The 27509-nt window shown below is 36.9% G+C and overlaps 1 protein-coding gene across 2 annotated transcripts; it reads left to right on the forward strand.

Moving 5' to 3' along the window:
- The first annotated feature begins 913 nt into the window (after window positions 1-913).
- On the forward strand, window positions 914-25634 carry SNAPC1 (small nuclear RNA activating complex polypeptide 1). 2 transcript variants are annotated; one of them, XM_029236393.1, is made up of 10 exons: window positions 914-1087; window positions 3475-3634; window positions 3798-3938; window positions 4361-4465; window positions 9322-9480; window positions 11004-11072; window positions 11786-11848; window positions 14392-14542; window positions 22506-22604; window positions 25210-25634. In XM_029236393.1, exons 1-10 carry the CDS (start codon window positions 960-962, stop codon window positions 25260-25262), a joined length of 1128 nt encoding a protein of 375 aa, XP_029092226.1. In that variant the 5' UTR covers window positions 914-959; the 3' UTR covers window positions 25263-25634. The 2 variants fall into 2 exon arrangements, with proteins under 2 accessions (XP_029092226.1, XP_029092227.1); XM_029236394.1 differs by lacking the exon at window positions 914-1087 and adding an exon at window positions 2101-2226 and having other exon boundaries at window positions 25210-25404.
- Window positions 25635-27509: the final 1875 nt, after the last annotated feature.

Raw genomic sequence — 27509 nt, forward strand, 5'->3', positions numbered from 1 at the left:
CATACGTGTTTGTATTCCTGCTATGCTTTTTACTCAGACATGTTATGTAAGTTATGTAATGCATATTACATAAAATTTTTTTTTACAAAAGATCAATATCAGGAAAGTTAAGTGAGTTGAACCGCATCTACAGACAGAAAGCCCTTGTGTTTTTTGGATATCTCTCCTTAAAGAATAAGAATAGCATAACATGCAATCAGAGAAATAGTGAAAGGTACAAAATACTACTTGATAGCTAGCTCCTGAGAGAAGCTAGGAAATGGTGTGTACACACAAGACCAATTCAACCAAATAATCAATTAAGTATATATAAAGCCGATACAGTACTTTCTGCTAAGTACTGTGCTAGATTGTGGTGGTGCTGGGGAGATGTTTAGAAGAGCTTCTCAAGAGTGGCTGCAGAAGACTGTCAGCGATACAACGAGAGCCACACATTAAGCACCGTATTATGTGGGTACAGTCTGTAAGAGAATTAGTCCAGTCTGCTTCTCAGTAAACCCTCTTTAGATCCTCTTTCCCCGTGAGGGTGGTTTAAGGTTAGGAATTTTTCCTCCTTAGCTGTAAAACTTGACTTCTGTCAGTCTAGGATTACTTTAAAGGAGAGGGACAGTAAGGGTAATATCGATTTGTATAAGCTACCCTCACGTTGACCTAAAATCCTTCTTGGGCTCACAGGCCACTTGAGATGTAAACTTCTCTACTGAAATTAAACACGTCCATCTTACTCCTCTAAGACAGCTGAGCTGCTGAAAGCAAATGCGACAACGCAGGGGCAGTTAACATCGCGCGGTATTGGGCGGACCCGGCTGGAGGTGGAGCTGCCGGGGCCGGATATAACGTCACGGGGCCGGATATCACGGAGGGTGTGTGCGTCCTGTCGTAGGGGGCGGGGCTCAGAGCCTGGTTTCCTCGGCTACCATCGGCTGTAGGACCGCGCGTGGCGTCCTAGTTTTGCAGCTATGGGGGCTGCTGCAGGTTTGAAGGCAGACTGCGAGGCGCTGCTCAGCCGCTTCCAGGAGATGGACAGCGTACGCTTCGAGGACTTCACCGACCTCTGGAGGAGTATGAAGTTCGGGACCATCTTCTGGTGGGTGTTTCTTGTCCACTACCCGCCTGCCTCCCCGCTCAGAGGCGGCGTGACAGGTTTCTTCCTTCCCCTTCGCTTCGCCGCACCTGGGAAGGGCTGAGAAAAGCGGCAGTCTCTGAACACTGCCTCCATGTCCCCTGAGCTCTCACTTGTACTTGGCCGCGCGCTTCCCCTGGGCGATTTCGTTGGCTTGGGTTCCTTCCATTTGCGGCCTCCTCCCGAATACGTATACCTCTACTTGGCCGCCCTTCTAAACTCTTCTACCTCCACTGCTTCACCCGGACCTAGGTCACCATCTTTTGCCCTCCTCTGGTCTCGTTTTCTTAGAACTCCATGTTTAAAAACAAAAACAAACACACAAGCAAAGACAAAACCCTGCATGATAGATTTCATTTTTCACACAACCGCCGAAGTTCTAAAGTGCAAATTTGCTCACGTCACATCCTTGCTTCCCACTCTTCAGTGGTTTCCATTGCCCTTGGGGTGCAGCGCAAATTCCTTAACATGGCTGGCAAGACCGTTCGTGACTGGCCTCTGCGCATCGCTGCAGCTTCATCTACCAGTCTACTCCATGCACTCGCTTTCTTGCTGCAGCGTCTGCACGCGGCCCTCTACAGGCGTTTCCTCAGCCTAGAGCTTTACCTCCAGCTCCCTTTGCCTGGGCACCTTATTCTTCACTCAGGTTTAAGCCCACATGACAGTTCCTCAGGGAAGGCCTCCTTTGCCCTTCTAGACTAAATAAGGTGTTCACGCTCTCTTTCTCTTGTAGCACTTTGTGCTTATTTTATCGCTTGACATTTTTTTTTTTTTTTTTTTGCGGTTCGCGGGCCTCTCACTGCTGTGGCCTCTCCCGTTGTGGAGCACAGGCTCCGGACGCGCAGGCTCAGCGGCCATGGCTCACGGGCCCAGCCGCTCCGCGGCATGTGGGATCTTTCCAGACCGGGGCACGAACCCATGTCCCCTGCATCGGCAGGCGGACTCTCAACCACTGCGCCACCAGGGAAGACCTATCTCTTGACTTAACCACATTTTATTATAAGTGTGTAGTTCAGAAGGCAGTATAGTGTAGTGGTTAAGGGCATAGATAATGGAGTCCAACTGCCTGAATTTGATCAGAGTCCACTAACTGTGATTATATGGTAAGTGCACTCTAAGTGCTCAATAAATATTCACTGTTATTATTTTTAAATTTACCTTCCACTAGATTGAGCTCTGTGAGGACAGTGACTGGATGAATCTGGTATTTCATTAGCATAATACTTACAATATTGAAAAGGCTAAATAATTGACTGAATGAATGAGTCCTTGTGATTAAAACTCTGTGTTTTGCTGAATAAAATGTAAACATTCTCTCTTTTGTCTTAGTTGATGTAAAATAACTACCTGTGTAGTTTGTACGTTGTAGGGGATGGAGAATGGGGAACTGTTTGTTGTACAGTTAATGAAAGGAGAGGAACTAATTTTTTTTAATGGTAGTAAATGTAATGCATTTATAGCTGTATTTAATCCATAGAACAACTCTGAGATCAGTAATTATCCTTGTTTTATAGATGAGGAAATTGAGGTTTAAGAAGGTTAAGTAATTTCTCCATGATCACGCAACTAGGTGGTAGAGTAGATATTGAAACCAGTGTGTCTTACTGTTTCTGAAACCCATGATCTTTCACTGTATCCCTCTTGGGAAAAGTGGTAGTTTAGAAAAAATTTTCTGGGGTTACCCCAATTCTTTCTTTCTTTCTTTCTTTTTTTAAATATATTTATTTATTTATTTTTGGCTGCTTTGGGTCTTCATTACTATGTGCAGGCTTTAGTTGCGGTGAGCGGGGGCTAATCTTCATGGTGGTGCGCGGGCTTCTCATTGTGTTGGCATCTCTTGTTGTGGAGCACGGGCTCTAGGCGCGCGGGCTTCAGTAGTTGTGGCACGTGGGCTCAGTAGTTGTGGCTCGTGGGCTCTAGAGCGCAGGCTCAGTAGTTGTGGTGCATGGGCTTAGTTGCTCCACGGCATGTGGGATCTTCCCGGACCAGGGATCGAACCCGTGTCCCCTGCACTGGCAGACGCATTCTTAACCAGTACGCCACCAGAGAAGCCCCCTACCATGGTTATTTTATATATTAAATATTTTAAATTATTAACCAGTGATAATTTATAACCCCACTCCTTTTGCTCCCAGTTCAGCAATAAATTTGATGCTTTAGGAAGATGCATCATGTTTACCTAGTGTCTCAGTGTAAGAAGCACAGCAGAACATTAGGTCTTCGTGCTTAAATCATGAAAGGATCAGATGTGGAATGCCCATCCACTTTCTAGCAGCTGCTATTTAAACAAGTATATACCTCTTCTGTTATTTTTTTCCACAGCCATAATATATTTTCTCTTTGTTTTCTAGTGGTAGAATGAGAAATTTAGAAAAGAACGCGTTTACAAAGGAAGCTTTGGCTTTGGCTTGGAGATATTTTTTACCTCCATACACCTTCCAAATCAGAGTTTGTGCTTTGTATCTGCTGTATGGATTATATAACACCCAACTGTGTCAACCAAAACAAAAGGTAATATTCGGTGAGTTGTTTTCTTCCAGCAGAAATATGAAACAGGTACAATATTTTCACAACCAGCTGATTTAAATAGAAATGCCAGTGCTTCAAAATTATAATACATTTGTGAAAAAAGATTTACATTTACTAACAACTTTTTTATTCCTCTTGTTTGCAGATTAGAGTTGCCGTGAAGGATTGGGATGAAATTTTAAAATTTCAGCAAGATTTGATAAATGCACAACATTTTGATGCAGCTTATATTTTTAGGAAGCTACGACTAGACAGAGCATTTCACTTTACAGCAATGCCTACATTGGTATGTTATCTAAAATAGATTGTTTCTCAAAATGAGAAATTATGCTTTATTGTCCATAAAGTACCTAAGTCTCCAGAAAGTGGAAAGACTATTATATAGTTTCCAATACTCGAAGAAAGGCTTCTTAAAATAGGAAACAGTGTTGGGGATTCCTGGCAGTCCATTGGTTAGGACCCTGTGCTCTCACTGCCGAGGGCTTGGGTTCAATCCCTGGTCGGTGAACTAAAATCCCACAAGTTGCGTTATTTCAAAAGTCTAACAGTCTTTGAAACATGGATTATTTAATAAATATATACTTAGAGCTGCTTTTTTTTTCATCCATGTTTACTGATAGACAGTTTTTGCTGCTGGCTTACTTATTTCAGTACTTAAAATATATCTTATAAAAGACATCTATTTTAAAGACATTCATTATTATTTAGCTGTCATACAGAATGAAGAAAAAAATTCAACGACCTGAAGTTACTGAAGACTTTAAGGACCCAAGTGATCATGTAATGAAACTTATCACTTCTGATGTACTAGAGGTAAATTTGTTCTTATGTTCCTGAATTTTTTTTAAAAATTGTTTTATTAACTACATATTGAGGTTATACCTTCATCTACTGGATACTGAAAACTTTTCTAATGCTTTTAACCAATCATAGAATGCTATTACTTTCTCTAAAGTGTCAGGAATGTTACATCCTAAATATATCAAAATTTCTGGAATAAATCTTGAAACACAGTGAGAAACAGAAAGATGTAGAAGACTTGTCTCGGACTAAGGATATTTAGATTCAAATACTGAAACCACCATTTGTATTTGACTTTAGATAGGTCATAAAACAAGAATTTAGTGACATTATTTTTTTTAATAATATGTGTTCATTTCCTAAGTTCCTTTTTGCAATGCTTGTGTAAAAACCCACCACTGAAAACAGTGAAGCTATTTCGATGAAACGAAAATTTGAAGTCAAGAATAATGGATAACATGCCGCGGAGCAACTAAGCCTGTGCGCCACAACTAGTGAGCCTGCGCTCTAGAGCCCACAAGCCACAACTACGGAGCCCAAGTGCCACAAATACTGAAGCCTGCGCGCCTATAGCCCGTGCTCCGCAACAAGAGAAGCAACGACAATGAGAAGCCTGCGCACAGCGATGAAAAGTAGCCCCCGCTCATCACAACTAGAGAAAGCCTGCACACAGCAACGAAGACCTAACAGAGCCATAAATAAATAAATACATTTAAAAAAAAAAAAAGAATAATGGATAAGGGGTACGGTCTTAAAACAGCTTTTCCATCTCATATATTTTGGTATTTTATTTGAGTTGTGCGGTGTTGAGAAAAATCTTCTTTTGCATTGATAAGTAGTGATACAGAGTTTTACCTGAGAGGAAATGTTGCCCTGAGGTTAAAACAAAACCTCACTAAAGGGCTGCAGCCTTCTGATCAGTGATCCATTCTCTTTTCAAAAGAATGGATTCATACGTACACAGAGAGTGCGCAGAGCGAGCGCGAGCAGGTGGGGGCCTTAGTCATGTATTTTTCATTTCTTTGAGCCTTAGTTTCCCCCTCTTTAATATTAGGATTGCAACCCTTATTTCATCCAGTTGTAAGAATCGAGACCAACTTGTACCTGAAGAGTGCTGAGTGTGGCCTATAGCACATAGTAGACTCTTTTTAGTAAATGTTACTGCTTTTCCCCTGAACCCTGTTCAGTCTTTTCCTATATCAGGAATGAAAGAGGGATCAGATCTTTGATTTGCTCAAATGTTTCTCTGTGTTCTGGGTGCTGCCGTGTTTTAATAACTTCAGCCGTTAGGTTGCATCTGTGATTTTCTAATTCAGATAGCAAATTGATTTTTGAAAGTGCTCTGGGTCTGCTCTGTATACTGACTTTATTTTTGAGCAAGAATTGCTAATCTGGGGTCCATGGATGGCCTTGAAAGGTTCATGGATCCCTTTCCCCCCTAAATTGTATTGAAAATTATTATACATATGGACACTTGGTTAGGGTGAGGTACTCTATCCTCAGATTCGCAAAGGTATTCATGTCCCCCCAAATGGTAAGAATTACTCAGTTAGAGGGAAATCGTTTGCTAAATATCTAAAGACATGGTATAGTGCAGGAGCTCTACAAGATGTTTTGTGTATATTATTTTACTCCTTAACATCTCTGCAAATTAGGTGTTTTAAACAATTTAAAATTTTTTGTTAATTTTTTTTTCAAGTAGGTGTTTTTATCCCTGATTTAAAGTTGAGGAAACTGAGGCACAGAGACATTAAGTTAGGAAGTGATGGAGCTAAGGTTCTCTATGGCTGCAGTGCCTATTTGTTGGATAGCAAAGGCCTTGTCTGAGCTGGGACTGGGGTTGGAAATATATCATTTGCAGACATCTCGTGAAGTATAACAAGAATTAGGATCTTTGCCCTCTAGCAGCTGAGCAAGAAAGAGGTGGGAGAAGATTATGTAGAAAAATAAATGTGAGAAAAGAACTTTGTGTAATAGAAGGAATTTGTATTTTGTCTTTTTGGCAGAGGGGAATCATTTAGAAGTTTTAGAGATTGGAGAGACTTAGAGTGTATATTTAGGTTTGGGGTAAGGAGCCAGTTAGAAGGAGGGTTTGTGTAGAAGAGAAGCAGCACAGTCCCTGCTGTGAGGTGGTGGGTCTGTGACCAAGAGCCTGATGGAGAGATTAGCCTTGAGCAGGAGAAGGCACTTCTTCCTTTGAAACCTTAGGGAAGGAGGTGAAAATGGATTCCTATAATTGGTTGTGAAGAAGAGAAGTAGAAGGCCAACAGATCCGATAGCCTGAACTTTAAGAGGCCTCCTGCCAGAACCAAGAACTGAGAAAGTTTGGAATAGCCATCGCGGAGAGTGAAAGATGCTGGGATACCAGAAAGGATTTGCCAAGAAGTACTGATGTAAATTATAAAGAGAGAGGCAGAGAACGTTCTATAACAGATGTTGTTCTTATCAGTATTCTCCCAATGAAAAGAAGATGATTTGAACCCAGTTGGTTGTAATTTTTGATTGTTGACTAATTTAGTGGTAGAATGTTAATTTTTTTCAACATACATTGCTAAACTTTTTTTTTTTCTTCATTTTAAGCTCTTTTACTACAATGTGTTGAATTAAAGATTCCTCTGTTAAATAAATTGTATATGTCGGCAAGCAGGTATGGGAGATTTTAGAGAACAGAGCTGGGGTGATGCACAAAGCCATATCTTTTAGGGTGATTTGAGAGGAGGGTCAGAAGGGCCAGGCTATGAAATGCCTATTCCTAGAAGCTTCTAAGAATGGAGTAGTCTGTGTGAAGTCATCCTGACTTTATCTGGCATCTTTATCTTTGGTAGCCTTTTCCTTCAATACCTGTGTTGGCTTTATTTGTCCTGTCCTAGCATAGCCCATGACCCATTTTCACTGATAATCCCTAAATTTAATACTTTTCTATTTTCCTTCTACTGCCTACAAATGCTATTAAGTCTTCACGTCAGCATACTTGAATTCTGGTCATGATTCTGCTGCTCATTAGTTCTCTTTTGTGGTTAAGGAGGTATAATAAAACAAGAGAATAGGATATTGAATCAAATTATCTGATTTTTTTAAAAAATTGAGGTATAATTGATATAACATTATTTCAGGTGTATAACAGAAGGATTTGATATTTGTATATATTGCCAAATGATGACCACAGTAAATCTAGTCAACATCCATCATCATACATAATTACAATTTTTTTAAGGCACCTGCCTTCTAATTCCAACTCTCCTACTTAAATATGACGTTTAGCAAATCATTTCACTTTTGAATCTGTTTCTTCATTTATATTTACAATTATATTAATGGCATTACATGTTCAGTATTCACCATGTGCCAGGAACTATGCTGAATGTTTTTTGTATGTTATCTCACCAATCGTCATAATAACCCTGCAGAAGAGATAGTATTTTCCCAGTTTTAAAAACAAGGAAACTGAGGGACTTCCCTGGCAGTCCAGTGGTTAAGACTCTGCACTTCCACTGCAGGGGGCGCGAGTTCGATCCCTGGTCGGGGAACTAGGATCCCACATGCTGTGTGGCATGGCCAAAAGAATAAATAAATAATAAAAATTAAAACAAGGAAACTGAGGATCAAGAAGTTGAGTAATTTGCATAAAGTAAGACACAGACACTGGATTTGAATGTCGAGGTGTGTAAAGCTCCAAAGCCCATACACTGTCTTTTATTTCTTAATCCTTTGATTTTGTATAGTGGTTTACATCATACAGAATGCTTCCACTTGTATAAGCTCACTTAATACTTTTATAGTGCATTAGGCGTCGTTACTTCATTTTGTACAAATGTGGAACGTGATTCTTAGACTGAGGGATTTGCTCAAGGTCACAATCTAGCAGGTGACGGAATTCAGGCTCAAAACCAGGTCCAGCTAGTGGTCTTTGCCCTGTATTGTAGTGCATGTAAAATAATGGGAATATAGCACATTGTACCATGTAAAAAGTTAGGGGCTTCCCATGTCTGGACACTCTTCCCCCTTGAAGATCTTGCATATGTGAGCACTCGCCACTCCTGAGCAGTTTTGAATTGCTTGAACAGATATCGATGGAGTCCGTCAAAATCTCCTAGAAATGCATTGAGTAGCCTATCTTGGGGATGACTCAGAGGTTGTTGACCATCTGTGATGGATAGTTCTCTGCTGGTCTGTGAGCCAAGTCCCAGTGCTGGTTTTATGTGATTCTTAAGTCCGCCTGCCATATTTATGCTACCTTTCTCTTTACCCTGTATACCTGCCCATTTGTCTGGAGTTTTCTGGGGGAGGAAGGTCTAATAAATGATGCCTCAAATGGTGTCATAAATCACTATTTCATTTAATCTTGAATCTTATCACTGAAGTAATGAGGAAGCTTATGGGGACAGGCACAGAGCTTTGAGATTTGTGAACGTCAGCCCATCTCTGTGGAGGACTGGGAGAGAGTCATTAGATAGGAATTTCCAGCTGAGCATAAAGAACTGTGTAAATATCCTTCATGTGACAATATGAAATAAAAATGTGATCTTAGTTATCAGGAGCAATACTTAAAGGTATGCTATACTATAAATAATTTTTGTTACATCCAGGAATGCAATCTTATATTAACTAGTCTCTCCCCATTGTTTCTGCATACAGTGTGTATTGCCTAATGTTTGTTGAGTTGAACTCAATGATTCCATGCTTCTGGAAAGCAGACTCTTCATTAATAATCTTGTACTAGTTTGCATAATTATATCATTTTCAATATACTGTAGTATGTTATTCCTTCTCAACTCTGTCACTTTGGAAGGTGATTTTATTGTGTTATGGTTTTGCCTTTAAGTTTCTCCTTGAAAATTGAATTAAAGCACTCATCGTTTCACTTTTAGGAAATGCTGAATGTTCATGACCATTATCAGAGAATGAAACATATAATTTCAGCTGATAGATCCAATCCAGACAAAGCCCTCAGCTTGATAAAGGATGATTTTTTTGACAATATCAAGAACATAGTTTTGGAGCATCAGCAATGGCACAAAGACAGAAAGGTTTGTAACTGTTTGATATGTCACCTTTGCATTTGCATCATACGTGACTGGCTATACGTGACTGAGGACGTTGAGAGGCAGCCTTGCTTAGTGGCTACCTCCTGTGAAGCTAAGATCTCGAGTGCTTTACTTTTTTAGTATCAGCTTTGCCAGTTATTAGCCATGTGGTCTTATTTAATCTTACAAATGGATTTTATATGTAATTATATAGCATATTATTAAATAATTATAATTAATCATTGTAATTATATAATATATAGCTAAATGATATCCATTATACACTCACACGTACACTATGTAGTGTACATAATTATAGAGGAATAAATAGTCTTGGTGTACCATGGATTTATTACAATCTTTATAATTTAGCATTCTCCAGAGGTTACACATTGGCAGTCTTTGGGCCAAAGCCTGCACATACTTTTTTTTTTTCTTTGCATAGCATTGTTCCTAATATTAAAAAAATTTGAATTAATTACCAACATTTAAATATTTGTGGACTTAACTTAAAATTCCAGACATCCAACTTCTGTTAAAAGTGGGAGGCTTGGTAACACTGGTCCTACTTTGCTGCATGGCAGTGGACAGCTAGACTTGAGTGATGGCTTCTCCCATTGTGACAGAGCATGTGCTTTCTGTTTCTCACGTGCTCTACCTGCCTTCCTTTATCCATTTACAAATCGCATCAACACAAGTCTTCCATTTAGTTTTCTGATCCAAATACTGATGCTAGAACTGCCCATATTCCATATTAGCCTTTTCAGCTAGAGAAACTTTTTTACTCTGGAAACCTGAAGACCGGCCTTGCTAAATTTACTTTTGAAACCACTACTCCATCTAATTTTACTAAATACTTCTAGGAAAAAATAAGTAATTTCTGATTACTTACTATGTGTTTGATAATGTGTTAGTGTTTTCACAAATGCTAGATAGGCATTATTATATAGCATTTTTCAGAGTGATTCGTTGCTACTTTTTGCATTATGTAAAGGGAGATGGCTCAAAACTCAGAAAAGATAAGCAAGGAAAGTGATGAGATAACAGCCTTGTGAAGAAGGAAATAATTTGCTTCCTCTCCGGACATTTATTTTAATGAGAGCACATTTTAGAATGTTTGAATACTTTAAGTGCTACAAATGGGTTGCACAAATGACCTAGACACTTAACGTAAACATCTATTGTAGTGCTGTCTTTTAACAACTCTCTTTAATGAGCATTACTAAGACCTCTGAAAACCTGGAGGAAAGGAGAATAAACCAGCTTTCTCACTACCACATAAAGTGCATGTCATCTTTCATTAGTTAGGAGGATTTAGGTATTTTCTTGATGAATTTTGTAACTCTTCTTTAACCTAAGCACGTTCTTAATGTCAGGTGGTGAACCATGTTTTGATACTGTGAAATATTCTTTTAGTTTTTTAGTAATTAAAGTAAATGGTTTTCATTGTTCTGAAATTGATTTTCAGTTAATTTTTAGTTGGTTTGAATTGTAAATGTGTAAATATAACTTTTTTGATCTTTCAGAATCTATCCTTAAAATTGAAAGCTAAAGATGGAGAAGAAAAGAGTGAAGGAAATTCACAACAGTCAGAGGTCAGAAAAATTCACTATATGATTGCTTATGGGGCAATAGTTCGGTCAGCTTCTTTTCATTTTATGTGTGGCTGTGATTCTGTATATTAACCATAATGTCCCATGGTCAGTATTCTAATACATATCTCAGAAAATTCTGTAACATGGGTTCTATGAAGGGCTAGCCTGTTCTCTGCTGGAAACCTTGTGAAAGACCACATCAGTTATAGATTGGGAGTGGGATGTTCACAGTTTTCAGCAGGGAGAGGGAAGGATGGTGGAGGAAGGTGTCCTCAGTCCTGACAGGGGCAGAGTAAGGCTTTTGTAATACTATGTCTTTTCAGCCTTTCAGCCAGTGTGGAGCACAAGCTACTATTTACTGCTTTCTGTCTCCAGAGTTTTCATCCATATTAGTGCATGAGGCAAGGAGCCATCTTTGGGCATAGAAAGATGAGGAGGGAATGGCCTGGTCACCAGGAATTTCATTCATATCCTCCTTAAATCCTGAAGGAAAGCAATCCACAGCCATGGGGATGTTATCATGGCACCTGTTAGAAAGTAGTGCATGTTTATATGCCTTTACTTAATATATGTCCAATAAATGTTAGTTCCTTTTTACCCTACCTTCTGTCTCAAATCTTATTTCTGATAAAAAAAATACTTGGGAATTCATAATTTCACTCAGTGTTTGTATGTTTTAACTTTTTCCCTTTCCTGTTTATTTTTACTTACAGAGAAGTGAAAGGGCAGAATCATTAGCGAAAATAAAATCAAGGGCCTTTTCAGTTTTTGTTGAGGTAAGTTATTTCTTTAATAAGGTAATTTAGAAATTTATGTGATGCTTTTTTAGTCACGTTTTAATTTTTTCATCAAAGTAACACTTGTGCATAGTTTTAACTAATAATACTGTAAAGTTTGTATAATCCAGCAGTCTCCTGTTCTACCACTTCCTGCCCCTGTACTTCTGATCTCAAGAGGCAACCATCTTCACCTTTTTCTCTCTTTTTTTTTTTTTTTTTTTGTGGTACGCGGGCCTCTCACTGTTGTGGCCTCTCCCGTTGCGGAGCACAGGCTCCGGACGCCCAGGCTCAGTGGCCATGGCTCACGTGCCCAGCCGCTCCGTGGCATGTGGGATCTTCCCGGACCGGGGCACGAACCCGTGTCCCCTGCATTGGCAGGCGGACTCTCAACCACTGCGCCACCAGGGAAGCCCCAGAGAGATTTCTTAAACTTTATCTTCTGAATCATTATATTGAGTTTTTATTATTTCTGCTGATATTTTTTGATTACTAAGATTTTTTTTCTTGTTCTCTGAATCTTTTCTTACTTAAAAAATGTGTTCTTTATCTTTTTGTTTTTCTGGATGCAATATGCTTATCTGCTTGAGGATGTTATTTAGTTTTTTGAAGTTTCCTCCTTTTTCCCCAGAGTTTTTATTTTTGTTTATTCCATTCTCTGTCATTCATTTTGTTGGCTTTTTTTCAAACGTTTGAAGATCCTCAGATCATTAAGAGTGGTCATGTGGAGATATAGCTTTTTAGCCTCCATGCTTTTCTTGGATCTAGTCATTTTTACCAGAGAGCAGGCTTCCATTCCCTTGCCTGGGGGAGGAAAGTGGTAAATAAGCCCAGCTGCCAATGTTTTGGGTGCCTACAGAGAATCTGCCAACAGGCTCACAGTTCCTTCTAGAGGCTTCACTCAACCCACCTATTTCTAGTAAGAGGCTTTATCCCCTTCTTAGCTATACTGGTTTCCTCAAGCCTTCAGCTTCTCTGGTTTAGCCTCTCCAGAGAGCAAGCCTCCTGTTTTCTACAGGAAGAGGTCAGATGTTCAGCTTTGAGGCTGCTAAATGGGATACTATTCCCTATGTAGATTTTTCATATATCTACCCATTTTTTTAGTCCCACTTCTGATGACCCCAATTTCTGATCCACTTGGACCAGCTTTCCTTGTAGACTTCCTCAATACAGGCAATTAGATTTCAGCTTCCTTCATTCTAAGTCAGCCATCACTTTTACACTTGCAAAATTTTGTTGATTTGTTTACAGCTGCATTGTTTCCTATTATCTCCGTTTTGTGAGTTTATTCATTTTTATTCCTTTCCTCTCATTTTAGTGGGGTTTCAGGAAGGAGCACCAATAAACTCGTATTTTTTTCTGTTGTTTTTTTTTTATGAATCTAAAAATGACTTTATTCTGTGGGAAACTACTATCATTCTCTGGTTGTAGAAATAAAAAGGAATAAACGAAAAAATTAAAAGTGACTATAGATTAGTTAAGTGTTATATATTTGCTGTACTACAGTAAATTGAGTACAAAATATTGTTGAATGAAAGCATCAAGGACAATAAATTAATTATTCCAAATTCATTTAAACCAGAACTATTTCCATATTATATAAGCTAATTGTTGTTTAATGTATTTCTTAAGACATTATGAAATACTTTAAAAAATTATTAAACAATTAAATTATAATCCCCATAAATTGTTATGAGTGTGTTATTGCATAGTTGTAGTTTTTTAAATTATTGAGGTATAATTAACATACAGTGCATGGTAGCTTTTAAACTGTTGTTAATACCTGCACCACATATATGACATTCATTGAAAACTCCTGTAGTCAGGGCTCTGCTTAAGCAAATAAGGGAATTTATTGACTGATGTAACTAAAAAGTCCTTGTTAGACTGTCCCTCCGTTTCTCACCTCTTATGTTGCTTTCATTGCCTTCAAGTGCGATTCGTGACAACTCCAGCCTTGCATGTTCCCAGCTTTCAGTTCAATTGATTCCTTTCTAATAGTTAAACAAAATTCTAAAATTGAGTTATATCAGCTATGACACACATCACACACCCACCCCTGAACAAATCATGGTGGCCCTGGGAATGTGAAACTCATTTTGACTAGATCGGGGCCACATGGCCATACGTAGAGCCAGGCATAAAGTAGTTCCATTTGAAGTACATGGTGCTAACTAAGGAAAGTAAAATGTTGTTAGAAGAAAAGAATAGGTTATCAGGTGGTAAAAATGGTGGTACTTGTCCTTTACACCTCCATTTCCCAGCCATGCAACTGCAACAGTTTAAACCCAGCAAGGATATTTTAACTCCGTTTGGTCAGATGAGGATGATAGCTGCAGGGAACTCTTCCTGTTGTAAAGCTAAAAGAGTATATACATGTAACAGGTATTAACCAAGCTAGTATCATGGTAAAGTACTTTATGACAAGTATTTCTGTGAATCTTTCATCATCTTTGATTGTCTGTTTTGTTGTTCCCTAAATCACCTGTCAGTTGGGTTCATTTTGCGATTCATTGTAATTAATTGGATTTGCAACTATTTAGGCATCCAAGTCAAGAAGGCATCGTCAGGTCAAACTTGATTCTTCTGACTCTGATTCTGCATCTAGTCAAGGACAAACCAAAGCAACTAGGAAAAGAATAAACAAAGAGACATTGAAACCAGCAGGAGGGAAGATGTCTTCCAGAAACAGAGGTAACTTTTTGAGACTTAAAAAAGGGAAAACAGGTCTTATTTACAACCTCCTCTCACCATGTTTTCTTTATTAAAAAGGATTACTTGTTTAAAAACCTTGTGAGATTTAATATTGAAAATAAATTATTTTAGATTCTTGGAATCTTACTACTGAAAGGGACCCTAGGAGTCATCAAATTCATCATTTCATAGATGATGAAATTTAGGCCCATACAGGTTAAATAACTTGTCCAAAGTGATATAGTTAGATAGTTATAGAATCAATCCAGAATTATACGGAGCATACTTTATTAGTAATTTTTGTGTGTGAATCAAACTTATGTGTAGAATAAGGTACGATAAGTAATACATTCTATAAACTGTATTTTCCATTCGCTTCACTAGCTAAGCTGAACCTGCTTTTCTCTTGAAATAGTTTATCTATAAAATTACTTTTGGTATTTGGTTTTTTTAAAAAATGACTATATACTCAAAAAGTTTAATTTTTAAGCATTGCACAAATAGTATATGTTCACCATACATAAAGTTGGAATCTGATTAACAGGCTCAGGTGGAAAAAAAGGAGCATTAGAAACATAGTAAATATTTAGTGCCTAATATAAGAAACACAGAGCCACTGTAGCAGTATATGAAGATATGTTATAGCCTTGTAACATATTTTTTTCCTATATTGAGGCAGCGGAGGGAGAACTGAAGTTAAATACCTTTAATACAGTCCAGATATGATCAGTTCCGTAACTTAACGCTTGAAGTGCATTGAGAATTTAGAGGAGATACCACATTTGTTAAGGATAATCAAGAAATACTTCAGAAGGAGAATGTTTTTAGTTTTCTTTACACAGCTAGCAGATATTGTGAAGAGAACTGTTAGACTAATTTCACTTATAAGTATTAATGAAAAAATTCTAAGTTTTATGTATCAAAAGAATCTCAGATACAAAACAACTTGACTGTGTACATTCATTCTGAGATGCAGGGATGGTGCAGTTAGGAATCTATCAATATAATTTGCCATATAAATAGGTTAAAGGGGAAAATGTGAGTTCATTTTAATAGTTACCCAAGAACACGTTTGATAAAATCCAGCATCCATTCTTGATTTAAAAAAATATCCTCCAGATGTAGGGAGTCAGCACACTTTCTGTAAAGGGCCAGATAGTAAATGTTTTAGGCCCAAGTGGAACCTTCATATATTTCTGGTGGGAATACAGAAAGGTATAGTCACTCTGGAAAACTGGCAGTTTCTAATAAAGTTAAACATATACTTACCAAATAACGCAGCAGTCCTACTCCTTGGTATTTACCCAAGAGAGATGAAAACTTATATTCACACAAAAATTTCTATGCAAAAGTTTATAGCAGTTTTATTCATAATTGCGAAAAATTGCAGTCAGCCTAAATATCTCCAACTGGTCATTGTATAACCGTGGTATAACCATACAGTGCAGTACTACTCAGGAATAAAGGCACTACTGATACATGTAATAACATGGATGAATCTCAGTGCACTGTGCTAAGTGACAGAAATGAGACACAGAAAAGGCTATATATGATATGATTCCATTTATAAGACATTCTGGAAAAGGTGAATCTACAGAGACATAAAAAAGATCATTGGTTGCTAGGAACTGGGGGTGGAGGGAGGTGTTGACTGCAAAAGGGCACAAGGGAAATTTTTGGTGTGATGGAATTGTTCTATATTCAATATTTTGCACAACTATGCATTTATCCAAACTCCTAGCTCTGTACCGCATTAAAAATGGTAGTTATATATTAATTCAACCAAAACCAAACCAAAACAGAGGATATGAGGAAAGGATTGATTAGTTTGATCATATTTAAAAAAGCAACTTCTGGTAGATTTTTTCTAAGGTATCAAAGATACTTAGGTTTAGAAACCTGCACAAGCATTTTTTTATTAATTATCCACCTTATTTCTTACAAGTGCAGCCGAGAGGTAGTTGGTCAAGCTGCTTTCTTAAACGTCTGGAAAAGAGTTTTTTTATGCAGTTGAAACGGAGGAGCCGAGTGCAAGCTAGGAAAGAACTTAAATGAAAGTTCTTTTTCATCTGAAATGTTGGACACACATAACTTATGAAATATCACTTCTTTCACTAGCCATAATTTTTTACTTAATGTAGTTACCGAAAACATTTTCATAAACTCTGAAATTAACTTTTAAGGATGGCTGAGGTTTGTTATTGAATTTACCGAGGTGTATTAGGGAGGGTTTAACCCATGAGAAAGATCACTAAAATGTGATCTGAATTAGATCCTTAATCGTAACTCAGCTCTTCCAGGTAACCAGCTTTGTCGCTCCTCTGAAGCAGAGGTAATTTGTTATTCTTCATCTTAATAAAGATTCAAGTGCTGGGCTTCCCTGGTGGCGCAGTGGTTGAGAGTCCGCCTGCCGATGCAGGGTACACGGGTTCGTGCCCCGGTCTGGGAAGATCCCACATGCCGCGGAGCGGCTGGGCCCGTGAGCCATGGCCGCTGAGCCTGCGTGTCCGGAGCCTGTGCTCCGCAACGGGAGAGGCCACAGCAGTGAGAGGCCCGCGTACCGCAAAAAAAAAAAAAAAAAAAGATTCAAGTGCTTACTAAAAAGTTTCTCTTTAATTAAAAGTTCATTTCCTCAAAGTAGAAAAGTATTTTTGATTTCATAGATTTTTCAAAGAGAGGTGTCTTATATTCCATAAAATGCAAAAGATCTTGTAAAACCATTTGCAGCACATAAGATTAATGCTAAACTTTTTAATTTTAGGAGAGCTGTTATAAATTAGCAAGAAAAGGACCACCACCCTTTAGAAAAATGGGCTGAGGTCATGAACAGGCAATCCATGAACAAAATGTGGTTACCATGCATATGAAGAGATATTTAATTTCATTAATAATGAAAGAAATGTAATTTAAAACATGATTTTCATGTAATTTGTTATATTGGCAAAGATTAAAGGTAACTGAATACCCATTGATAGTGAAAGTGTGAGGAGGTAAAATCTGAATGAGTGGGAGAATGAATTAGCACATCCTTTTTAGAGAGCAATTTGAAATCATCTGTCAATTGATTTTAATCAATTTTAAATGGACATGCCTTCTAACTTAGCAATTCAGTTTCTAGGAATTTATCCTTTACAAATGACAAAAAACACACAGGACATTCATTGCAGGATTATTGACAAAGACTGTTAACAACTCAAATGTTTAACATTGAAAAAATGTTTAACGTTGAAAAATCCATATAAAGGAATATTTAAGTTATTAAAAAGCTGGAGAAAGTTCTATATATACTGACATGAAAATATGTCCAAAATATATTGATACATTGCTTAGTGAAAGTGTTTTTTTAAAGAAGAGTATGATTCATTTGTTAATAAATATATATGTAGATGCAAAACTATAATATAAAATAGATAAACCACAAGGTCCTGCTGTACAGCACAGGGAACTATATTCAGTATATTGTAGTAAACTGTAACGGAAAAGAATCTGAAAAAGAACAATATGTGTGTATATATATGTATATGTACATATGTGTGAGTGTGTGTTTGTATATATATATAAATAAATTGAATCACTTTGCTGTACACCGTAACATTGTAAATCAACTATATTTCAATTAAAAAAATGTAGACAGAAGTACAATATATATCATTGAAGAAATCTAGAAGCATATAACAATGATTAATTCTCAAGGATGGGAAATTTCTAAGTCCATAAATTTCTGTGTTTGAATTTTATGTGATAACCATATGTTTTGTAATCAGGAAAAACCCAAAGATTAAAAAACAAACAAATGTAACAATAATTCCTTAGACTAAGGCAAGTAGAGGGATTGGCATGAAAAGAGGCAAGGTAGTTGGAACTATAGCGTGTGAGGGCCTATTTTTTTGTTTTGTTTTGCGGTACGCGGGCCTCTCCCTGTTGTGGCCTCTCCCGTTGCAGAGCACAGGCTCCGGACGCGCAGGCTCAGCGGCCATGGTCACGGGCCCAGCCGCTCCGCGGCATGTGGGATCTTCCCAGACCGAGGCACGAACCCGTGTACCCTGCATCGGCAGGCGAATTCTCAACCACTGCGCCACCAGGGGAGCCCTGAGGGGCCCATTTTGCCTGGAGCATAAAGGATGTGTTGAAGAGTTACTGTTAACGTGGAAAGATATGTTGAGGATTATATTGTGACCAGGCCTTAAATGTGGAACCAAGAAGTTTGGACTTCATTCAGTAGGCAGAGGGGAGTCATGTGAGACTTCTGAGCAAGCAAGTGGTATGACCAGTTTTCTTTGAAGAAAATCAATCTGGGAGTAGTATGGAAGGTAGGTGGGAACAAACTGAAAATAGGAACACTAAATAAAAGGCTGTTAAGGAGTAATGAGGATCTGGCCAGGTGGCTGTAGGAATTAGACAAGCAGATTAACAGGAAAGCCAGTGGATATCTACAGGTAACCAAATATTTAGGCTGGTGGAGAGGGATGAGACAAAGATGCTTAATGCCTAAGCAACTGGGGGATGTTGTGACTTTAATAGAATAAGGATCACAGAATGAAGATTTCATTTGGGGGAAGAATTTGCCCCAATCTGCCTTTTTAGGCTCAATTTCTGTAACAGCTGTCTAGCACGTAAATAGGTGCTCAAGTATATTGATAGGATTTACCCAAGTTTGTATTATTTAAGGCTTCAACTATACCTGTTCACCATTCCTAGAACATAACACGCATGCTTCTGGAAGAACATCAGTAATAGTAATGGTGATACATGATGGTGAAGATGATAACAACTATTATTTATGTAACGCTTATTATCTGCCGAACTTTTTTCACACGTCCAAGGTCACCTAACTAATAAATAGAGCTGAGACTTGAATGGCAGTCTGTTTGAATCCAAGTCTGAATCTTTAACTGCCATATTTGCTGTCTCTCGGGTAATTGGAAATGTGGATCTGGAGCTCCAGTTAGACACGCACTTAAGTAATTGTTGTATTCTAGCTGCATGTCCTATAGTTGTATGTATTGAGATTGAGCAATTGTCTATTACTTATCATTGCATTCCACATGATTAGCTTCGAGCAGAGTAAAACTATTGAACTGACAGCCTCTGAGGAATTAGTTGTGTGGATAACTGAGGTTAATTATTTAAATGTCAAAATTTACTTTTTAAACGGTTAATTATTCTGGTTGATATCTTTCTAAAACATACTACATTCTTCTCTGTATGTTTCTTGTTTTCTACAATGTGCATTTATTATTTTTTACATGTATTTTATGCTCTCCTATTTTCTAGAACAATGTATCCTGAACATAAGTTAGTTTTCTCTTTATGATTCAAGGTTATCATCATTAGCATGTTATTTTACTGGGTTTTGTAATATAATGATCCTATCAAATAGCTTAAGTGTGTGGGGCAGTTGACCTTTATACTTACGGCTTTGTGCTGCAGGACTTCGTCAGTTCTTATGTTTTTCTGTCACATTTGTTGTGGTAGGTGTCTTCATTCTGTTCTCAGTGTGCAGGCTTGTAACGATTTTTTTCCCTTTTTGCTGCTTCTTAACTGCACTGGTTTTAAGAAATGGGTTTGCCATTGTTCCTACATAAATAAATGTAATTATGTTCTGGATAAAGGCCTGAGGAACATATCTGTGACTGAAGTTCATGAGCTTTTATTTAATATGTGGACTTTGAGATAAACATCCTGAAGTTCTGTGTTCACTTCTTGGTTCCTGGCTACGTGATAAGTGGGTGAAGCATTGTATTTTGTTTTTCAGAGCTTTTAGAACACTGATTTTCTTTTTTTTTTTTTAAAGAAGATGTTGGGGGTAGGAGTTTATTAATTCATTAATTTATTTTTACTGTGTTGGGTCTTCATTTCTGTGCGAGGGCTTTCTCTAGTTGTGGCAAGCGGGGGCCACTCTTCATCATGGTGCGCGGGCCTCTCACTATCGTGGCCTCTCCTGTTGTGGAGCACAGGCTCCAGACGCGCAGGCTCAGTAGTTGTGGCTCATGGGCCTAGTTGCTCTGCGGCATGTGGGATCCTCCCAGACCGGGGCTCGAACCCGTGTCCCCTGCATTGGCAGGCAGACTCTCAACCACTGTGCCACCAGGGAAGCCCTGATTTTCTTTTTTAAACTGACTCATTTAATGTAGAAATAGATCTCAAAATGTAGTTAATCATCATGTGACTAGATGAAGGTTTTTTTTTCTCAGTGACAGTTTTTAACTCAGAAATCCTTCCCTTGACATTGTTGGATAGATTCTGTTAGGTTGTAAATGTGGATTTAAAAAAATCATTAATAGTTGATATGGATGCCCATAGTACAAGATTATAAAGAACAATATTAGTAATTTGAGGTAGATTGTACTGATTATAATCTTGTGAACAACTGAAAAATTTTATAGGTTCAAAATCCACCCCCCTCCACTGCCAAAAATGTGATTAGATATGGAAATAGATTTCCTAAAATATTATCTGTCATCTTAAAAATCATGTAAAAAAATTATTGTATCTCATACTTAGGACTTCCAAGTAAAGGTAAAATTCTATTTTAATAACTTAATGGGAAATTGGTAGTATTTTATTAAGTTTGAATTGCATTTAAAATGGAAGTTTATTGCTACAGTTTACTCAACTGCATCTAGAGCAATCTATTCATTCCATAAAATCTGCATCCCATTAAGATCCCAGAATACATGTGTTCAGAGCAGAAAGCTTAAACTCATCTTCATTTAATTTCTTGTCTCCTGTGCTGGCAGGTACTTATTAACATATATACTCTGTGAAATACTGTGTTATAAGATAGTTGAATCCATATTTATAGTTTATTGAGGCTCTAGTATATGGCAGGCACTTTTCTAAGTACTGGGGATACATCAACCTAAACAAACCAGAGTCTATCCTTGTGAAGCTTACATTTACTATGTATTATATATTAAGATATGAGGTGGTGTAAGTGTTGTGGAGAAGCATAAGGATCAAAGAGTGACTGTGGGGGGCGGTTGCTACTGGGACAAGGAAGTTATGTGCTCAGTGAGACCTGATAGGACAACGGTGTTTGATAATTTGATTAGGATATTTCTTCAAGCAACAGAAAGTTGATGTAGAAAACCTCCAATGTTTTGGAAAATGGAAAGTTACTGGGAAATTTTGACTAAGAGAAGTATATCTTGTAGAACATATGTGGTGATACAGTAAAGTGTGTCTGCATTCAAAAACAAGGCTATCACGTGGCCTCTTCAAGATCAGGAGGCTGTACATATGTGAAAAAGTACAAATTAAGAACCTGTGTTCATAGACAATCTGAACTGTGTTTCTGAAGTTTGTGCACATTTTCCTTCACTGTAATGTGATTTCACAGCTGTTTGTTAAAATAGTGAATAATTTAATGATCCTAAAAGTAACAGGTTTTGTGTGTGTGTGTGTGTGTGTGTGCACACTTGTGTGTGTGAGAATTGCCTTATTTTCAGGTTGTTTTATTTAATGATGGTTCCTTGGACAGCATTCTGGTGTTCAGCAACCAATACGGAATATTTGTCATTAAATCCATATCAGTCTTTAAAAAAAAAAAAACAAGGCTATTAACTTTAGAATTACATTGGTGATTAATTAATAAAATTGAAGTAATACACATGATTATTCCCTGATGTCTGCAGATATAACCTATGCTGTGTGTGATAAAGATTGAATAATATATCTATGTTTGGCTAATTTTGTTTCTTCCCTTTTCCTCTATTTACTTTAATGGAAGGATTAGAGAGTGTTTTCAAAACACAGGTATAAATATATTATAAATTTATTAACACTTTTAAAAAAGATAGGTAGTTTTATATGCATATTTCTGTTTACCATTACAATTTTAGCTTTTAGTTTAAATATCTAATTTTTGTTATTATAATAATGTCATTATTTATATAAAATTTTTTTTCAAAGATTAGCATTCTTTGTTTTCATATAAAATCATTTTTTCAACTATTTCCAGGTGACATGCAAAATGTACATACGGAAGATAAATCTTTAAGTCTGAGTATGCCTGTAATTACAGAAGAGGAAGAGGAGAATGAAAGTTTTAGTGAAACAGGTACAGATGAAATTTTATCAGACTACTTGCAGAGCATCGTTTAGAACCCTTGAAGAGCATGACAGTTGGCTGTGTGTTCCTGTGATGCTTTAACTTTGGTACATTGGAGAATTTTAGCGTTGATCAGACTGTTAATCGTGACACTTAAAAGTAAGTGATAATACAGTAAATGAATGGATATGGAGAGGCAGGGGTCAGTCCAGGTGAGAGGTGAAGGATAGGGAAAATATCATTATTAGTAAATGAATATCCATAATTGTGATGGTGTCTGAAGTGTATTTCTAACAAAGGGCAAAGGTCACAAAATGTGAATTACTGTATATAACTTTTTAAAAGATTTTATTGTTAAAAAATACTTAATTTCAAATTCTAGTAAATGTAAAATTTTCACCTATGAGATGATTGTAACTAAGTGGTAAATTGCACAGCATGAATTAAAATAGCTACATCTTTTTGCATTGCTGTGATCTTAATTTGTTTATAGTATTTGTTAAACAGTAGTTTAAATAATTATTATCTCTAGTAATAATTACAGTAATGTACAGAATAAGTTATACATAGCAGGCTAGGCTTGATAATTGGTAATCCATCAATGATAATGAACATAATGTATATTAAGAATCTGCCTAATGACTTTTTTTTCATTTTGGCGCTGTATTTATTCAGCAAGCATTTATTGAGTGCCTATTTTGTTTCAAGTGCTTAGGTAGGTATGGGAATATAAAGATATATAGTAGAAGAGTTTAAGGACCATTTTATTTTGATCACAGTGAGTGTAGATCTGAGCACAGGGAGTGGCTCATAGTGGACCTAAGTAACTACTGTTTAATGAATCAGATCAGTCTGTGCCCCAGAGGACCTTACAGTTTAGTGTGCAGAAAAACAACACAGTACCTTGTAGTAAAGAAACAGGGTGCTATGGAAACATATAGAAGACAAAGACAATTAAAAGAGAGTATTTGTTCCTTCAGAAATCTGAGTTGCTTCTGTGATTTGCTTATGTCAGCATAAAACGGTCCTTTATAATCTTGTGAGTTTCAGACTGTAGTTGCTTTCTAGTTTTGTCTGGTAGCTTTTATTGTGAGTAAACAATCAAACACATGTATACCTTTATGGCTGCCTGGCCAGTCCCATTCTAAAATCTATCAACTTGTGAGTTTTAAAAATTTGGTTTTTATTAAATCATAATTACATAAGCACAGAATTTAACAATGAACAGTTTTATAATACTCATTACCACAGACTTCTGACTCTGACTCCCATTTTTTATTCCCTAGAGACAACTCTTTTATAATTATTTTGGTGTTGATCTCCATGTTTCTAAATAACATGTTTATATTGTCACTTATTCACGTTTCAGTTCTATGAATTATCTATTGAGGGAGGCAAGGATTTAGTTCTCCTTAATGTATTCTTTTTTTTCTTATTTGAAGTATAGTTCACCTACATCACTGTGATAGTTCCAGGTGCACAACTTAGTGATACGATATTTCTATACATTACAAAAAGATCACCATGACAGGTCTAGTTATATCTGTCACCATACAAAGATGTTACAATATAATAATTTTATGTATTCTTTACCTCCCAATCCAAACACATGATACTTCCTATCACCCACCCTCTCAGTACGGTTATTATTTTAGTTATATCAGTATTCAGCATTTTACAAAACATTATTAGCAGCAGGGCCATGTGATATATACTATGATTCTCCCTTAATCGGAACACTTATTGTTTGCCTTAAAGAGTTAATAATTTTTTTGCCTTATTAATTTGTTTCTTTATGTATTTATCACTAATTTACCCCCCAAACTCTTCCTCAGTGTATAAATCTCCCCTTGAAACACTAGAGCACATTAGGCATTTTATCAGTGTCATCTTCTTAAAAGAAGTCTCCTCCAGGCCTCTGACTTGCTTTACTCTGGACATCGTTCTCTTGGCCTGCTGCCGCTTCTTTCCAGGAATCTATTTTCTTTTTCTTCTTAATTTTTTCTTTGTCTTTTCTCATTCCTTTTCCTGTCACTCTCCTTTCAGTTTTCATTGGAGGGGAATATTCCTTTCTTTTACGTCTTCCATAATTTTCATGTTTTTGTGTCTTCTGTTATTTGCTTTGTTTTTAATGATCAGTAACTTCTAGGTTCACAGCTGTTTCTAGATGGACACTTACTTGAGTGTTGGTCATGGCATCTGCCATGGTAGCCAAAAAGATGTATGGTACTGCTGTTGTGGGTTACATTTTCAGGTTTAATCGGAAAGCAATTGAAATCTTAGTCACTTTCTTTTAGCACTGGCCCAGATACCTTTCAGCTCTGGCATACTGGGCCCGTGCTAACTATAGGGAGGGCATACCCCTATGAAACAACCTCAGAGTAGCTTATTATCAAGTAGCATTTAGGGTGATTAGGATCTCCAGTAGTAAGTTTACAACTGCAGTATCATTTTGAAGGATAAAAGTCATGTATATGTCAGGTTTAAGATTTCTTGTATCTTTGCTGTGAAGGTGTTCTTATTATTATGCCAACCTATATAGTTTAATTGTGTATTATCAATTAAGTATTATATATTTTTAGACCTGACAGGCTTCTTAATTTTTTGTCTTTAGAGTTCACTGCACCCAAGAGGAGAAGAAAACACAGAACAAAGAGCCTGGTGTAGAGTACTTAATTTTGAGCTTTCTGACAGAAGAAAAGATGTATATTTTGTGTATTGAACAGGAAGACTGCCAGTATTAAAAATAATTCTGGGAAGCTGTAGGTATTTCTTTGAAATGTCAATACTTTAATATAGTTCTAGAATAAAAGTACAAAAAAATTAGAGTATTACTCTAAAATTTAATTTTAACATCTTTTGTGAAATATGCATAAATGATAAAATTTGGATTTAGAATGTAATAGAAATAATTCTGTTATTTGCAGATTATTGCTATTTCCTACAACTTTTTTGTGCTATTATACTATCTTAGTACAGTTCTGGAAGTGTTAGCTATTCTATTTAAAATCTTTTTTCTTGAAATATTAATGTTTATTATATGTAAATGGCTAATTATTTTATATCTAGTTTGGTAATGTTTGTTTATGATGTATATTAACTATTTTATATATTACGTTGTTAAGTGCAATAAAGTTTTTGCCTCGTTTGCTTTATTTTTTTAATGTTTGAAACTTATATGGTCAGTAACTTATGTGATTGATAACTTAGGAAGCTCAGTTTCTACTTCTGTAATCAATTAAGTATTCTTTTGTGCTTGTTTTTAAGCTCTCTTTGGCCTAACATGTCTATATGTATACATGTATGTTTGTGTAGGTATAGATATATGTATGTATTTGTCCAGTTATACATATAATATGATTACTCAATACATTGTTTAGGTACAACATTTAAATACTGATTATTTCTAATAAAACCTAATAAAAAAGAGTGGTAATGTACATTTCAGAATGTGTCTGGTTCAGAAAGTTGGTACTTAAAGAAAAAAATTCAATAGCTTCATGACTGTGCCTCTCTGTTAATTTATCATTTGAGAGATTTAAACGGAGATTGCTTTAGCCGTGGTGTTTGAATTGCTGCTGATAGCAGACCATCTCACATCATGTGGCCGGCTCAGCCTGTCTTAAAATTGATTAAACTCCATGTTGTCTTCCAGTGTGGTATATTCAGGAATTCTACAAATGCCCCGTGAGTGAAAACGTGTGTAATCTTTTAAAATCAAAATACTGACACTAGCCCAGACAAAACTTCGCTTATTAGAATCTGTGCTGTCACATTAGCCGTGAAACAAAATTGTTTCCCTTGGCTGTTCCCCTTGTTTTCCTTGACTTCAGATGTTTCTGTTAACAGATAGGGCAGTTTTCATGATGTGGATATTGGGCAGAGCTTCTGGGGTTTAAATATTCTAACATTGGGGTTTAAATATTCTAACATTGTGATCCATTATTGGCCACTTGTATACCAGGTTATTTGCTAGGATTTGTATAAACATTAAAGTTTACAGACATTGTACAGCTAGCACAGTGAGTTGCCCTCTTATTTTTTTCACAACAGTACTTTTAAAAGGTATCATTTCACTTGTACAGTGAAGAAACTGTACCTCTGGATGGTAAGTGCCTTGTCCACATTCACAGAGTTAGTAATCCATCTGGGGTACAGATACAGGGCTCTGGCCTATAATTTCAGAGTCGTTTTTTGTAAGCCAACAGAGATGGAAATCCAGACTGCAAGCAGTAAAACCCCACTTCAGAATGGCTTAAACAGTAAGGAAAGTTTATCTGAAACCAGTTGAGCCTCAGGTGCGGGGCAGTCTGGGTTATGTAGTACATCAGTTCCATGATGCCTTCATTTACCCAGGTGTGGGTCTTTAGGGAAAGCTTTATATCAGTGTGGAGAACTGTTTACCTGCCAAGTTAGCAGACTCTTGCCTAGGACCAACCTTGCAAAGAAAGCCTTCTTAGGACAGCAGTCTCAGGCCTGCTCTGTTAACTTCTGCACAGTTTCGTTTCATTTTTCACTATTTCAAACAATGCTGCATTGATCTTTGTGTGTATATCTTGTCTCACTCAGGTTGGTATTTCTGTTGGATAAACCTAATGTACACATAAATTTGTTTGTTAAACGCTGTGTGTATATAAAATGTTGTTAATTACTGCCAAATTGAATTTCAAAAAGCCTGCCAGTTTACATTCCTACTAACAGTATTTGCAAGGGACCCTCCATTACACTGGTTATCAATCTTTGTAATTGTTGACAGTTGAATACAGCCAGGATCTTAAGAGCAGAAAATGTAGAAAATTGACAAAAAGTAACAAAATTGGATTAAGCTGATGTGACTTGCTATATGGTTACATATGACAATGTAGTGCTTTAGCTGATAGCAAATTTTTCATGAATATATTTTGAAGATAGGGT

This window comes from Monodon monoceros, unplaced genomic scaffold (assembly GCF_005190385.1).
Source record: "Monodon monoceros isolate NGI ecotype Baffin Bay Population unplaced genomic scaffold, NGI_Narwhal_1 Super_Scaffold_21, whole genome shotgun sequence".
Classification (NCBI taxonomy): Eukaryota; Metazoa; Chordata; class Mammalia; order Artiodactyla; family Monodontidae; genus Monodon; species Monodon monoceros.

Excerpts from the sequence above, each read along its gene's own strand:
- SNAPC1 (XM_029236393.1), top strand. The coding sequence starts at position 960 with ATGGGGGCTGCTGCAGGTTTGAAGGCAGACTGCGAGGCGCTGCTCAGC. Across the intron at positions 3,939-4,360 it reads TTACAGCAATGCCTACATTG|CTGTCATACAGAATGAAGAA; the intron begins GTATGTTATCTA and ends ATTATTATTTAG. Across the intron at positions 9,481-11,003 it reads AATGGCACAAAGACAGAAAG|AATCTATCCTTAAAATTGAA; the intron begins GTTTGTAACTGT and ends TTGATCTTTCAG.